The following is a 16,653-nucleotide window of genomic DNA, read 5'->3' as shown; positions in this document are numbered from 1 at the left end:
TGTCGAGACAGATAGGTGTGATTCCTCTCTCAGAAAGAGGAGGAAATCGGCAATATTCACTATAGAGGTACTGGAGGAGGACAGCTTCTGACCCTTACACCACCTCCTAAAGACTTCCCACTTTGACTGGTATACTCTCCTCGTCGAAGCTCTGCGGGCTCTAGCGATAGAGCCCGCGCCTTGCGAGAAAAGCTCTCGCTCTGACAAGTCTTTCGATAGTCGAAAGGCAGTCAGAGCGAGACCTGGGAGGTTGTGATGAAACTCTCGAAGTGTGGTTGTCTGAGTAGATCGTGTCTGTTTGGAAGCGATCTGGGGAAGTCCACTATCCACTCCAGTACCTCCGTGAACCATTCCTGGGCTGGCCAAATGGGGCTATGAGTGTCAACTTCGTGCTCTTCGAAGCTACGAACTTCCTGAGCACTTCCCCCCAGGATTTGAACGGGGGAAAGGCGTATGCGTCCACCACACCCGACCAATCCATGAGAAACGCGTCTATTGCGAAGGCTCTCGGATCTTCCACTAGAGAGCAAAAGATCTCTATTCTTTGGAGAGGAACGTCGCAAACAGGTCTATGTGAGGTCTCCCCCACAGGGACCAAAGACTTCGACACACTTCTTCGTGTAGAGTCCATTCTGTGGGAAGGACCTGATTTCTCCTGCTCAGCCTGTCCGCTCTCACATTCTTGATCCTTGAACAAACCTTGTGGAGGAGAGTTATCCTTTTCTTCCGTCCAGGTCCTTAACAGGTGTCTTGTCAACTGATAGAGGGAGAAAGAGTGCGTGCCTCCTTGCTTGCGTATGTAAGCCAGAGCCGTGGTGTTGTCCGAGTTTATCTGTATCACCCCGTCTCTGACTATCTCTTCGAAGAACTTTAAGGCTAGGTGTATGGCCACAAGTTCCTTGCAATTGATGTGCCAGGACACCTTGTTCCTTTGTCCAGAGGTGCCTGACACCTCCCTTGCTCCTAGCGTCGCTCCCCATCCCGACTCCGAAGCGTCGGTAAATAACACTTGGTCTGGGTTCTGCAGAGCAAGCGACACGCCTTCGTTCTTTTGAAGCGGAGGGATCCACCACTTCAGATGATCTTTTACTTCTTGTGGAAGTTGGAAGATGTCCGAGAGTTGACCCGTCTTCCAACTCCACACCTCTTTGAGGAAAAACTGAAGAGGGCGAAGGTGAAGTCTCCCTAGCGAGAAGAACTTTTCCAATGAGGACAGGGTCCCTACAAAAGGCTCAGGAAATCCCTCGCTGAGCTGTTCTTTCTCTCTAAGAAGCTCGAGATTCTCGACAAAACCTCGAGCGATTCTTTCTCGCGAAGGATATACCCGAAAACCCCGAGAATCCATCTGAATCCCCAGATAGACCAAGTTCTGGCTGGGGATGGGTCAGTTGTGACTTCTCGAGGTTGACGAGCAACCTAGCGAATCTATCATGTTCCTTGTTACTTCTAAGTCCTCCAAGCACTGAATCTTCGACTTGGCCCTGATCAGCCAGTCGTCCAAGTAGAGGGAGATGTTTATCCCCTCTAGGTGAAGCCATCTTGCTACATTCGCCATCAGGTTGGTGAATACTTGTGGGGCTGTAGACAGACCGAAGCACAGAGCCCTGACTGAAAGATCTTGTCTCCTATCACAAAGCGAAGATATTTCTTTGACAAATGGTGAATGGGAACGTGGAAATATGCATCTTGCAGGTCCAGAGAGACCATCCAATCTCCTGGACGAAGAGCCGACATTACAGAGGAGGACGTTTCCATGCGAAACTTCTTTTCTGTACGAAGCGATCAGAGCGCTACGTCCAGAACTCCTGGCCTCCACCCCCCCCGATGCCTTTGGTACTAGAAAAAGGCGATTGTAAAATCCCGGGGAGTGTGGATCCTGCACAAGTTCGATGGCCTCTTTTTCCCACATTTGCTCCACCATTTGAAGGAGAGTCTTTCTCATTAACGGGTCTCTGTACCTCGCTGACAGTTCCCAGAGGCGTAGATGTTAGGGGCGGGCTGTCGTCGAAGGGGATTACATATCCCTTCTTCAGGACCGACACTGACCAAGGGTCGGCTCCCCTTTTTGCCCATACTCCTGCAAAGTTCAGGAATCTGGCGCCCACTGGTGCTTGGAGGAGCAACAAGTCACTTTGATTTCTTGAAGGGCCTAAATGAAGACCTTCCTCTCTTTTCAGAGCTCTTCTTTCTGGCAGGGGGACGAGCCGCTGCACCTCCACGAAAGGGCTGCTGAGTAGGACGAGATTCCTTCTTAACCGTCGACACTACAGGGCGTCCTTTCTTGGACGTTTGCGTTAGGTCTGTGTCGCCTTCTCAGTTAGCGAGCGAGATATATCCTTCACTAACTGAGAAGGAAACAGATGATCTGATAGAGGGGCGAACAGTAAGGCAGTCCTCTGGCTCGGAGAAACCCCTTTCGATAATAGGTATTCCCAAAACTGTTTCTCTTTTTCAGTGAGACCCAGCAGCCAAAGAAGGGAAGCCACTTCACCCCGAACCGTCCCTGTACTGGCCTTGTTCCATGCAGGACAGGACCGCTACTGGAGAATTTCCTTTCTTGTTTTTTCAGAAACTCCGGATCCATAAGGGATCAAAAACTGATCTCTTTTCAGGAGACCAGCACCAAAAAGAGAAAGCCACTTCACCCGAACCGTCCTGTACTGCTTGTCCATGCAGGATCAGGACGCTATGGAGAACCTTTCCTGGGTTTTCGAAACTCCGGATCCTTAGATTTTGTTGGCCAGAACTCCGAGTGACCAATCCAGAAAATTGAACACCTCTAAAGTGACAAAAAGTCCCTTTAGAAAGTGGTTCAACTCTGAAGTGCTCCACGTCGCTCTGACCGATCCTAAGGAGTGACGTCTAGAGGCCTCCACTAAATTGGAAAAGTCGGCATCTGCAGAGGCAGGTAGAGAAAGACGCATAGTCTCTCCTGTCCCATACCAAATACCTCTCTTTCTTCCCCGTGCAATCTGGAAGGAGGCATGCAGAATACCGTCTTTCCTAACTCCTTCTTCTTGTCCATCCAAGAATCTAAAGAATGGAGTGCCTTCTTCATAGATATCGCAGGCTTCATTTTTAAAAAGGCCGACGATTTAGCCGTAGCTGAGCTCGAAAGAGCGAACGAGGAGAAGGAGGAGCCGCCGGACTAAGAGAATCTCCAAACTCTTGAAGGAGTAATGAGGCTAAGACTTTATAACTAGAAAGTCCCTCATTAGCAGAGGTTCGTCATCAGAACAACTCGTCTAACCCTCGATCAGACGAAGGAGAAAGTTCACGTTTGGAGGGAGAGTCCTTCCAGACCTCATATTTTCGAAGAGAGGAAGCTCCTATTTGGAGAAGAGTCATAAACCTCCAGGAACAGTCCCCGACTGCTTGCCTCCTGGATCTTGACTCTTGCCTCCTGACTCCTGCCTCTGGCTCCTGACTCCTGCTCCTGACTCCTGGACCGACTCCTGCCTCTGACTCCGACTCCTGCCTCCTGACTCCGGAACTCCTGCTCCTGACTCCGAACATCCTGGCTCTCCTGCCCGCCTGACTCCTGCCTCTTGGCTCCTGGCTCCTGCCTCTTTTTTTTTGGCTCCTGCCTCCTGCTCTTGCCTCCTGGCTCTTGCCTCTTGCCTGGATGCCTCTACACTCCTGGCTCTGGGCTCCTGCCTCACCCGTTGACTCCTCACTCCTGGTTCTTGGCTCCTGCCTCCTGGGTGACTCTCCTCCTGGCCGGTGCCAGACGTCTGATCGTTTCATCCAGGTTCGTACCGGAAACCTCACCTCGAGTAGGAGTATCGATCCTGGGAAGGGGCAGATACCTCCATACGTCTGGAGGATCTTTTAATAGGAAGGGAAGTGTCTTTCCTTCTAGAGGCTCCTTTGACAGGACTCCTACAAATGACGAAATCTGTTCCTGCAATCGCCATCATGAACCTCTTTGTAGCCTCCTCTTTATCCTCTTCGGGAGGAGGGGAAGGAGGAGGGGAGGAGTCCATAGCCTCCACCTCCTGCCTCCTCTCACTCTGGTTGAAAGAATGGCTCTTCTTGCCTTCTTCACATCCCGATGGAGACTCCTCAGGGAAGTTTTCAGGGCTCGAGTCAATATTCGGAGCCTTCCAACTCCTCTTGAGAGGCCGAGATCGATCTGAATCTCTCCAATCACGTCTCGGTGATGAAGATCCCGACGACGAGAAACACTCACGTAGGACGCTTTTACAATAGCGGTCCTTGGCAGTCTGGGATGTCACAGAAACCGCCGAATGGGACACCTGATCGGTGGGGATTCTCCACAACCTCCTTTCGGCTTTCGACATTCCTTCTCCTCTGGCATGTGAGCTTGGAAGAGGTCTAGACCTAGGAGCGTTGCTGAGCCCGACCAGATGCCCCTCCACTACACTGGGGACACTCATATCACTGTCCACTGAAAAATCACTAGCCTTACCTTGTATGGCAGCCATTTTGTTTTCCATCAACTTGAAGGCTGCTTTTAGATCCGCAAGTTCTTTTGCTGGATCTACAGGTTCTGCAATAGGAGAAGGGCTGCAATGGAAGGAGAAGTAGCAATACTTACCCTTGGGGAAGATCCCAAGCTTGGAATTAGTTCCGATCTAGAACTACTTAAACTTCTATGAGAAGCCTTCCTCACTCTTTCTCTTTCTAACTTTTTTAAATAATTAGTTAGATTCTTCCATTCGTTCTCACTCAAGTTCTCACATTCCTTACAAGTATTAGTAAAAGAACATTCATACTCCTGCACCTCTTGCATACCGTGTGAGGGTCTACCGAAGCTTTCGGCAACCTCACCTTACAGCCTACATTCACACAACGTCTCACAACCATACCAGAGTCAGACAAATTATAAAGAAAATTCCAAATCAAGTCCACAAAAACAGTCCACAAAAGCGTATGCCAATCCAACAATCCAGATACGTCACCAAAAGTCGGGTCAAGAAGATCAATTGCCGGTGAAAAAGAAAACCAATCGAGAGGAACCACAACAATGTTGATGGTCTGGGCGACAGAAGAATTCTGATTAGAAAACGGGGATGGTTCCTAGTCCTGCCACCCAGGGCAGGGCGGTAGATCACCTGACCTACCTGTAGCGTGTGCCGCGAAATTTGAAATTCTGTCTGGAGACGACGGAGGAAACGGAGTCTATAGCTAAGTATATATCTGGCAGGGAAGTTGAATGTATAAAAATATAATAATGAATAAGTAGTTTTGTGCATCTGTACCTTGATTAGACATAACTTTATACTCGAGTAAACAAATTAGTTTCTATGCTGCTAATAATTACCTCATGATGGATCTCCTCACAGTCATATCCAATACACATACTGACAGTTGTCAGCTGATGGTATTCCCAGTAGCACAAACTATTCACTGTTTCTAAACTCAAGCTCACTTGTGAGATTTGTTCTAAAGGTAGAGGTAAATGTCGTAATAAGGTAAAGTTCAAGAAGTGGACAGGTGGGTAAGGAGAGACCAAAGACAATAAATAGATGAGGGGCAAGAGGCTGAAGGTAACACAGTTTGGGGTTGATGGAGCACTGTAAAGAATGTTCAGTACCATCTACTGCATGGCATGTACAGTACTACCGCTATGAGCAACATAAAAGGCACAAAAACGGAATTCTAGCATTATGATAAAAAGAAGTATAATGTCTTCTACCTAGAGAGCCCTTGGATGTGGTAGAAATGTACAACTTCAAATTCCTAAACTTATATTAAAACTGTTGTACTGTACTGCACAATATTAAATATACTGAACTGAGGTAATATAATAAGTGAAATATAAGGCAAATAATACGAAAAGAGGTTTCTGACATAGGAAAAGCATAACTGTGAAACAGACAAAAGGCTATACCTGTTTAGTTCAGGGTGCCTGGCATTTTCAAGAGCTACACATAAAACTGTTAAGGATGATGGTGAGTTAACCTTCTGAAGTGTAGAAATACACAACTCACCTGACAGGTAAAAGAGTTTTGCTCCAGGATACAGCTCAACCTGAAATCTGTGCTTAAGAATTTTCTTTTTCCTCTTCAGAGCTTTGTTATCTTTCATCATATCTAAATGATTCAAGATCTGGAATGAAGCAAAGTGGCAGCTTAAGAATTTTGGAAACAGCTACGAGGTGAAATTTTCAATGATGCATAGCCACACATATTATACATTACACTTATTTTTTCAATGTGCAAATATAGGTTACAAGAATGTCTTTTATTCCAAGCAACAATTAACAGCATGGCACAATCTTTGGGGAGAAGAAACTTCACATTCCTTGGTTTTTCTACTAGTAACAAATAAATGGCAAACACAATTAGTAATAACAATAATCAAAGTATAATTCCAACAAGGGATGAGCAACATTGGGTACCAATACAATCCATACTTACACCCATGACACGAGGAGTTCCGTGAGCACGACATATCTCTAAAAACTCAAATATTTCCATCTCAATGCCAAAAGTGGCATCAATCAGCATTAATACAATGTCTGACACTTTAGCAATATCTATCATGCAGTTGACATCATTGTTGACTTCTATGAAAGTAACCCTTCGTTTTTTTCCTGAAAAATAAATGAGAAATTCTCATATCTGTTGTACTGCCATTGCAACTGTTACATGTAAAATCTTAGAACAAAATCAACAATGTAACTTTTTGCTACAGGAATCAGGCCAGCATGCTGTAGTATCTGTAACAAGATACAGTCTATCCATCTCTTAAGCAGATTTCATAAGAGAATTCAATAGTTCACTTATAACTGGGGCTGAAAACTGATAAAAAAGGTCAAAATTTACAATAATGGGGACTGTAACCCTCAACATTTATTAATCCAATAGCGATTTACTTGGAGACTTGCTTAACATCTTTGTTGCTCTTTGCATGGATACAGAAGTTGTGAAGCAGAGAATATAATATTAAGTTCAACACTATTACCATTTAATCTATAACCCTAATTTTTCAGGAACATAGTACAATACTGCAATACGTACTACAAGAGGTATGCACATTAATTTTATGTGTAGGAAACTTGCAGCCATGAAATTTTAAATATAGACATAAAAAGTACAGTATGTACTCCTAAATTACTTCAGTACTTACCAACTACAACAGTCACAGGACCCTGAATATCCGAGAGTTTCTGTCTGGTGTAATTCTTTACCAGACATCTTAAAAGAGTAGATTTTCCTGATTTTGGACCTCCCACAATGGACACAATAACTGGAGGGGGTTCTAGAGGAGTTCGATCAACAACAGGTATGTGATGTTTCTTTGCCTTGAAATCTTGGGTCCTATAAAAGAATCATAGAAATTACCTATATTGTCAGTGAAGCTATCCTGACCCCTTCAGGAGAATACAACATCCTTAGTATACTAAAAGATTTTATATTAACCATAATGAAACTGAAGATTCTGGAAGAATTTGAACACATATCGTAAAGCCGTTTTTATTTTGAAACAGTATTACTGATAACATTAAAGCATTGCAACCTTTAGAAAAAAAAACCTACTTTTAACTTTAACATGAGCAACCCAACATTTCCCTAATCAAAAGCAAACAATTATCACAATCTCCTTGATACAAATCTTTATGATGCAGAAATACACTGCCAAGCAAAAGTTATCTAATTTCATCTTGTAATTTTTTTTCTTATAACTATCATACAGGACAGTTATTTCAGCTCGCTATGCATCTATGATGTTATGTTCATGACCATTACCTCAGAAACTGTTTCTGTCCCTTTGCAGCAGATTTAAAGGCATAAGCCTTTGGATTACGTTGCCGGGCAGTCAAGTCTTGCTCATGCTTAACTTTTGCTTTCTTCTTCTCAGCTTTACGGCCAGCATGACGATGAGAGTGAGCCTTCTTTTTGTCAAAATCTACTGCATCTCCCATTATGACAGATTAATCATCAATGACTAATCTATACTGGAAAAAACAACATAACATTAAATCAAGCAACCTACAAATATTTGTAAACACACATGTAAAAAACTCATAATACTGTGGATCATTGCTTTATGGATTCCTTAGAATCTAAGGAATACAATAAGAAAACTTGAAGGATTCACCCTCTACCATTGCTAAATGCCATGACCTACCTTACTAAGTAATCTCCCACAGTATAGAAACCTCATAAGTAAAAGGGAAAGGAATGCACACAGGGAGATAAAATATATAAGAGCATAATTGAGTGATATATACAAAAGTCAATAGTACATGATTAACAATTCAGATCTCACAATAGGAAAGTAGGGTTTCTGAGTAAACGAAAACAAAAAATGAGGAAAATACAAGGATAGATTTACCCTAACCTGATACCAGGTCCTAGCCTACCACTAAACCCGCTACCTATACCAACCTAAGGGGCTGCATCCTCAGCTAGCCCTAGACCCCACCAATCATGAAAAAAAAAAGGGGCCGACTCTTACTTAGTAAGAGGGCTTTGGGGCCCCTTTGGTTCCTCCCACTTAACCAAACCTATGACACTAAATAATTACAGAGGCCTCAAACCCACATAACCTAATCTAGGGCAGTGCAAATGACTAATAAGCTAATAAAAGTGCACCATTACCAACTGCAGTAGACCTAAGCAATAACTCCCCATCATCTAGGGTAAACAACCGCAGTCAATCCATCGTCAACGCGTGGCTCGGCCTTAATCACTCGATATTTAATAGGTAAAACAAGAATATAATCACATCTTTAAGTATACCATTCAAAAGATTGAAGTTTTGTCAACATAGTAATGCGATATATGAAAGCGCCATACGAATTAAAATAAGCATGTGAGCTCTTCGTAAAATAATATTATGTTTTCAAGGCAGTTTTGAAATCCAATATGGCGACAACCTCGTGACTTGCCGTTCGTAACCACAGACAATCCGCCATCTTTCCCAGCACTCATTTGAACAATGTTAACGTATATATGTAACACGTTTATTGATCTTACTCAAGATTGCAGTTATAATCAGCACAATAAAACAACATTTTGTTGCCTACATTAGTGAAAGTATGAACATTTTTACTCCCGGGGTCATGGTTTGAACTGAAATTTATTTTTACCTTGTAATCGGTGGTTTTATCCTTACTGCCATCACAACTGAAACTCCACAGTGCTTATTTGATTGTAATCATACACATTTTGGTCTTAATTCATTCCAAATTGCACTTGAACCACGTTGCTGTTCCTGGTTCCTAAACACTCACTCCACAAACACAGTTACGAGCAGCAGATGACTACACTGTTTATGAGGTGCAAAGCTTTATTCCCGTAATTGTTTACTTTACTCAGTATTTAGTTTAACTTAACTTTGTTACTTCAAATGTTTATTTAAGTCATGTCTATTATCCCTTTTTTCCAACCAAATTGCCCCTGAAAAATGATATTGTTATGATACAATAAAGTTTCATACATACTTACCTGGCAGATATATACATAGCTATCGACTCCGTCGTCCCCGACAGAAATTCAAATTTCGCGGCACTCGCTACAGGTAGGTCAGGTGATCTACCGCCCTGCTCTGGGTAGCAGGACTAGGAACTATTCCCGTTTTCTAATCAGATTCTCTCTTCCACCTGTCTCCTGCGGGGAGGCTGGGTGGGTCTTCAATTGTATATATCTGCCAGGTAAGTATGTATGAAACTTTATTGTATCATAACAATATCATTTTCATACATTCAACTTACCTGTCAGATATATACATAGCTGATTGACACCCTTTGGTGGAGGGCAAGAGACAGCTAACTAACTGACTAGACAGGTAAACAACATATGTTGTAGGTATAAATAAACCTTAGTTCCTACCTTATTAGATGGAAGACTTCGTGGCTACTGCCCAGGAGTCTGCTTCATCTCAAGAGCCTTAGCGAGATAGTGATCTGTGGCCAAGAGTTCTTGCTGGTCTGTCGATGGGGCCTCTCCACTTACTCGGCAGAGCCTAACTGGCGTTTGTTTGTCAAGGGGTGCTAATCCGCTTATATGACACACGCCTTCTTTAAGGAGCACACAACCGATCCCGATCACCCGATCCTAACCCGTGTTAGTCTAGATGGCTAAGAGTCATCCCAAATCTTAGCAAACAACCACAAACTCGAAACTCATACAATACAAAAATAAAATTTTGTACCCCTCTAATAGTCAGCTGTCACTCGATTTCCTAATGAAGCGAAGTGAAGGCCGCCAGTGCGACATATGACACTCCCATGGCACAGGAAACACGAGAACACATCCGACAAGAGGGTTACGTACACTATTTAAGGATCGTGCTCTCTCCTTTACCCAGAACCGTCTGTGCTGACACAAACGGACCTAAAGAAAAACATTCTCATACATTACTCGCACATCTTTTAAATAATGAGATGCAAATACTGAGTTGCATCTCCAATAGGTTGCGTCCAAAATATTTTTAAGTGGACATATTTCTCTGGAACGCAATAGATGTCGCGATTGCCCTTACCTCATGAGCTCTTACTCTTAATAGATTAAAAGTCATCTGGGCAGTTTAACAAAGAAGGCCAAAGCATTTTTAGACATAGGTCTCTTGGGGTCTTTTACCGAGCACCAAAGACCATGCTTGCGAGCCTCCCAACCGCTTCTTTCTGTCCAGATAGAATTTCAGTGCTCTAACTGGACAAAGTGATCTTTCTATTTCTCTGCCTACTAGGCCTAGTAAGTCCTTTTACCTCGAAACTCTAGGCCAGGGATTCGAAGGGTTCTCGTTTTTGGCAAGAAAAAGAGTCTGGAATGAACAAATCACAGAATCTTCTTTGAAACCAACTCGTGACTCAAGGGCGTGCAACTCGCTGACCCTTTTAGCCGTAGCCAGAGATAGAAGAAAATATACCACTTTAGTGATATCACGAGGAAATGGAAAGCCGTATGAGGTGGTTCGAACTTTTCCGAGGATAGAAATTTCAGAACCACATCTAAGTTCCAGCTCGGAATCCTAGGCTCTACTGACTTGGACGTTTCAAAAGAGCGGATGAGATCGTGCAAATCTTTATTATTCGTCAAGTCTAAGCCTCTGTTTCTAAAGACTGACGAAAGCATACTTCTGTACGTTAATTGTTGGTACAGAGAGATGTGACTTTTCCCTCAGGAAAAGAAGGAAATCCGCAATTTCGGTTACAGAGGTATTGGAAGAGGACAGCTTCTTCGACCTGCACCAGTTTCTGAAAACTTCCCACTTCGATTGGTACACTCGCCTAGTAGATGATCTGCGGCTCTAGCAATTGCGCTTGCCGCCGCCTTGCGAGAAAACCCTCTCGCTCTGACCAATCTTTCGATAGTCGAAAGGCAGTCAGAGCAAGAGCGGGTAAGAGTTTTGATGGTACCTCTCGAAGTGGGGTTGTTTGAGACAGATCTATCCTGTTTGGAAGAGATCTGGGGAAGTCCACTGTCCACTCCATCACCTCCGTGAACCAAATTCGGGATGGCCAATATGGGGCTATCAGAGTCATTCTGGTTCCCTTCGAGGCCACAAACTTTCTGACTACTTCCCCCAGAATCGTTGAATGGGGGAAGGGGGAAAAGCGTACGTCTAGCCCTGACCAGTCCAGGAGAAAGGCGTCTATAGCATAAGCCCTGGGATCCTCTACCAGGGCGCAAAATGTGTTTATCCTTTTGGAGAGAAACGTGGCGAACAGATCTATCTGTGGTTTCCCCCAAAGATACCAAAGGGTCTGACAGACTTCCGAGTGGAGGGTCCATTCTGTAGGAAGGACCTGGAACCTCCTGCTCAGTCTGTCCCGCTCTCAACGTTCCTCTCACCCTTGAACAAATCTCGTTAGAAGGACCACATTCCTTTGATTTGCCCAAATCAGCAGATCTCTTGCCAGTTCGTATAGGGCGAAAGAGTGAGTTCCTCCTTGCTTCTTGACATAAGCCAGAGCGGTCGTATTGTCGGAGTTTATCTGAATTACTTTGTCTCTGACTATCTGCTCGAAGCTCCTTAACGCGAGGTGTATCGCAAAGAGCTCCTTGCAATTTATGTGCCATGACACCTGCTCTTCCGACCAGGTGCCTGACACTTCTTCGGACCCTAGAGTCGCACCCCAACCTGTCTCCGACGCGTCTGAGAACAATGTCAGGTTTGGGTTCCGAACTTCTAAGGATACTCCTCTGTTTTCTTCCAAGGGGTCAACCACCACCTCAACTGTTGCCTTACTTCTAATGAGATCGGAAACGTGTCCGAGAGCTGTCCTGTCTTCCAACTCCAACTGCTTCTCAGGAAGTACTGAAGCGGACGGAGATGCAGTCTCCCTAGAGGAAAGAACTGTTCGAGCGAGGAAGGGGTCCCCAGAAGGCCTCAACCATTCCCTCGCTGAAGTACGCTCTTTCTCTAAGAAGTTCAATACTGTGGCACAGCCTTTCCTTACTCTCTCTTGAGAAGGAAAAACTCGAAAACCCAAAAACGAGAATCCATCTGAATCCCCAGATAGACTACGTTCTGGCTGGGGACCATCTGGGATTTCTCGAGGTTCACGATTAATCCTAATGTCTTTGTCAATTCCAGGATTGTTGACAGGTCCTCCAGACACTGCTTTTGAGACCTGGCCCTGATGAGCCAGTCGTCCAGGTATAGGGAGACGTTTATCCCTTTCATGTGAAGGTGTTTTGACACATTTTTCATTAAGTCTGTGAAGACTTGGGGAGCCGTAGAAAGGCCGAAACACAGGGCCCTGAACTGATAGATCCTTCCCTCGAACATAAAACGAAGGTACTTCCTCGACGAATGGTGAATCGGGACGTGGAAATATGCGTCTTGAAGATCTAGAGACGCCATCCAATCTCCTTGACGGAGAGCTGCAAGTACTGAGGCAGACGTTTCCATGCTGAACTTCTGTTGTTGTACGAATTTGTTCAGCGAACTTAAACCCATCCAGTACCGGTCTCCATCCCCCCGAGGCTTTCGCTACAAGAAACAAGCGATAGTAAAACCCGGGGAGCTTTGATCCAGTACCAGCTCTATTGCTCTTTTGTCCCACATCTGCTCCACCATTTGACGAAGAGTATCCATCAGAACAGGGTCCATTGTATCTGGCTGACAGTTCCCTCGGTGATGTTGTCAAGGGGGTCTGTCCTTGAATGGGATATAATAACCCTTCTTGATTACTGACATTGACCAAGGATCGGATCCTATGTCTTCCCATGCTCCCGCAAAGAATTGTAACCTGGCTCCTACAGGTGTCTGGAGGAAAGATTTCTCATTTTCCCTTCTTAAAGGGACGGAAGGCAGATCTTCCCCTTTTTTCAGCTGATTTCCTTCTGACGATGGATCTAGCCTGAGCGGCCTGCCCTCCTCGAAAGGGCTGCTGTTGTTGAGTTGGCTTAGATGCTTTTCTTTTCCTCACTAGCCACAGGTCTATTCTTCCTTGAGGATTGCCTTAAAAGATCCTGAGGGGTGGCTTTCTCAGTTAGCGATGGGCAATGTCTCTCACCAACTGCGAAGGAAATAAATGCTCAGAGAGAGGCGCATACAGCAAAAGCGGATCTCTGCGAAGGAGAGACGGCCTTAGTGAGAAAGGCACTATGAACCGCTCTCTTCTTTAGTATTCCCGCACCGAAGAGGGAGCACACTTCCGCCCCGATCCATCTTGAACCGCCTTATCTATGCATGTAAGGATGCTATGCAAGGTTTCAGGGCTTAGTTGTTCTTTTTCATGGGACTTCTTAGCAATGACCCCAAGGGACCAATCTAGGAAGTTAAATACTTCTAAGGTGTGAAAAAGTCCCTTGAGGAGATGGTCCATTTCCGAAAGACCCCATGTCGCTTTTGCTGAATTCAAGGCATGTCTCCTCGACGAGTCTACGAGACTGGAGAAGTCCGATTCAGCTGAAACAGGCAGAGACAATCCCATGTTTTCTCCGTTTCGTACCATATGCCTCTCCTGCCCCTTAGTTTAGCGGGAGGCATGCAAAAGATCGTCCTTCCTAACTCCTTCTTAGTCCTTCGATCCAGGAGTCCAGAGATGTTGTAAGGCCCTTTTCATGGATATGGCCGGCTTCATTTTCAGGAAAGACGAAGACCTTGTGTGCCTTCGTACTTGAAAATAGAGAGCGAGGAGGAGGAGCGGCTGGAGTTACTGCATCTCCATATTCTTCTAAGAGGAGAGACAGAAAGAACTTTGTAATTCGAAAGTCCTTCTCTGTTAGTAACTTCGTCCTCCGAGACGTCATCTAAATTAATAGGATCGGAAGGAGAAGGCTCCCTTCCCTCCTCTGTCTCCTCTCTAGATTTCTTCCTTCCGAAGAAGAAGCACTTCTATAAGGAGATGGGCTAGGAGTAACTCTCTCCTTACGTTTATCATTAGGAGAGTCACGTATCACTGCTCTTCGCCTGTTAGACTCCTGTCGGATGTCAAGCTCTTCACGAGGAGAATGCGCCTGGCGTTTAGCAGGAGTATCTCGCTGAGAATACTCCTGAGGCCTGGTAGGAGTAACCTGTTTGGAATACTCCTGGCGCCTGACAGTCGTTACACTCTTCGAATACTCCTGCCGTCTGGAAGGCGCATCTTGCTCCAAATACTCCTGGCGCCTGTTAGGAGTATTAAGCTCAGAATACTCCTGGCGCTTGGTAGGCGCATCGCGCTTCGAATACTGCTGGCGCCTGGTAGGAGTAAAAAGTCCAGAATACTCCTGGCGCCTGGGAGGAGTATCGAGGCCAGAGTAATCAAGGCGCTTGGCAGGAGTATCTCTTCCCGAATACTCCTGACCTACGGAAGGCGCATCTAGTTCCGATACTCCTGAGGCTTGGTAGGAGTATCGCTCATGGAATGCGCCTTTCGAATAGCAGGTATATTGCGCTTAGCGGGCGCTATACTCCTATCAGGAGTTCTCTCTTCTCCAATTGGCTCTTGTTGCTTGGATGAAGATCTGGGCCTAGAACGATCTAACAGTAAAGTCAGGCTCTTTGCGCCTACTTGGCGCCTGGCTCCTAGTTGGCGCCTGACGCTTGGTAGGAGTTACTTCCTTTCCCACATCTCGCCTGCCTAACGCACCGCTCCCCCCAGAGATGGCCGCTTGTGCGACAACTCCCCTGGAGGGTTCGTCGCGCCCGACAGGAGATCGGTATTTGGATCTCTTAATCGGAAGCCTGGTCATCCTTTTTACGAGTAGGCTCCTTAGAAAGTACTCCTACCAAAGACGCTATTTGCTCCTGTACATTCATCAAAATTCTCCTGGTCGAAGGCTCATTCGAATCAGGAGAAGGAGATCTGGAAGGCGCTCGAGAGTCTTTTCCCTTCCAAGGATCTAAATCCTTTCTAGCTTTCTTGATTACCGAAGGCGTCCTCCTCTTCAGAGAAGCGCTCGGGGCGGGGCTAGAATTAAGCTCAGGTTCTTTCACCAGTTCCTTTTTAGCGGACGTGAAAGCTTCGATTCCTTCCATCCTCTTCTCGGAGAAGGCGAACTAGAAGATGAAAAGCACTCACGAAGGACGCTTTTTCTATAGCTGTCCCTGGCAGACTGAGATGTATACATTCTGCCGAAGGGACGCCTGATCGTTAGGGATTCCCCACGACCCCCGTAAGGCTTTCGACTTTCCTTCTCCTCTGGCCAGGGAGCTTGGAAGAGGTCTAGGCCTGGGAGCGCCCCCTCCACTACACTGGGGACACTAACATCACTCAAGAAACCACATTCACTTCTCTTACCTTCTAATGCTTCCATTTTCTCTTTGCATTTTTTGAAGGAAGCTCTGAGTTCCGCTATTTCTGAGGCGGAATCAGAGGGATAAACTTGTGAACGGGCTGAAACAGAATGGGCATAATTAAGAGAAGAAGAAGAAGCTACAGAACTACTAGACATTTTCCGGCTTTTGTAAGCCGCCTTCCTCTCTCTATCCTTCTCTAACTTCTTCAAGTAAGAAGTCAGATTCTTCCATTCTTGCGCACTCAATCTCTCACACTCGTTACACGTATTCTCAATTGAGCATTCAACCTTTCTACAACCACTGCATGTAGTGTGAGGATCTACCAAAGCTTTCGGAATCCTCACCTTACAGCCTTCATTCACACACACTCTGAAGCTAACACTAGAATCAGACATATTCACGAAAATCCAAAGCGAAGTCCAAAAACCAGTCCACGATAGCGAATGCCAAACAACGATCCAAGTACGTCACCAAAAATCAGTCGAAAGATGATCAAAAGCGTTGTGAAAAAAGAATTCCAGTCAGGAGGAAGTAACAACAATGTTGATACTACCGGCGACAGAGAGAATCTGATTAGAAAACGGGAATAGTTCCTAGTCCTGCTACCCAGAGCAGGGCGGATAAGCTCACCTGACCTACCTGTAGCGTGCCGGGAAATTTGAATTTCTGTCGGGACGACGGAGTCGATAGCTATGTATATATCTGACAGGTAAGTTGAATGTATGAAAATTACAGATATTTCTGAAGTACAAGCAGACGACAGCAAAAAGACTCATCGTTGCCAATGTAGTGGAGCTTCACATACACCAATGCATTTACAAATAGTTTCCATGAATTCTAGTTGTCATAGTAATGCAGTAATGATAAAATTGCGGTAATATGTATATATACTACAAATAGATACGCTAATTTCACTTATTTCCCCGGTAAGTCTTATACCCAGTTTGGAGGGTAAACATATACCAACTGACAACACTGATAAACAATTGAAGAGCGCAAAAT

The 16,653-nt window shown here is 45.0% G+C and overlaps 1 protein-coding gene across 1 annotated transcript in view; it reads right to left on the bottom strand.

The window, feature by feature from the left end:
• LOC135209615 (ribosome biogenesis protein BMS1 homolog) overlaps positions 1-16,653 on the bottom strand; it is a 40,228-nt gene that overhangs the window by 20,348 nt on the left and 3,227 nt on the right. The window contains exons 2-5 of the mRNA XM_064242313.1: positions 7,719-7,927; positions 7,099-7,289; positions 6,387-6,562; positions 5,958-6,075 (exon numbers count right to left, since the gene is read on the bottom strand). Of these exons, the coding sequence (XP_064098383.1) occupies positions 5,958-6,075; positions 6,387-6,562; positions 7,099-7,289; positions 7,719-7,894 (661 nt within the window). The 5' untranslated portion in view covers positions 7,895-7,927. The remainder of the gene's footprint in view (positions 1-5,957; positions 6,076-6,386; positions 6,563-7,098; positions 7,290-7,718; positions 7,928-16,653) is intronic.

Source organism: Macrobrachium nipponense, chromosome 38, assembly GCF_015104395.2.
Source record: "Macrobrachium nipponense isolate FS-2020 chromosome 38, ASM1510439v2, whole genome shotgun sequence".
NCBI classification, from domain to species: Eukaryota; Metazoa; Arthropoda; class Malacostraca; order Decapoda; family Palaemonidae; genus Macrobrachium; species Macrobrachium nipponense.
This window is presented reverse-complemented; position numbering and strand designations above follow the sequence as displayed.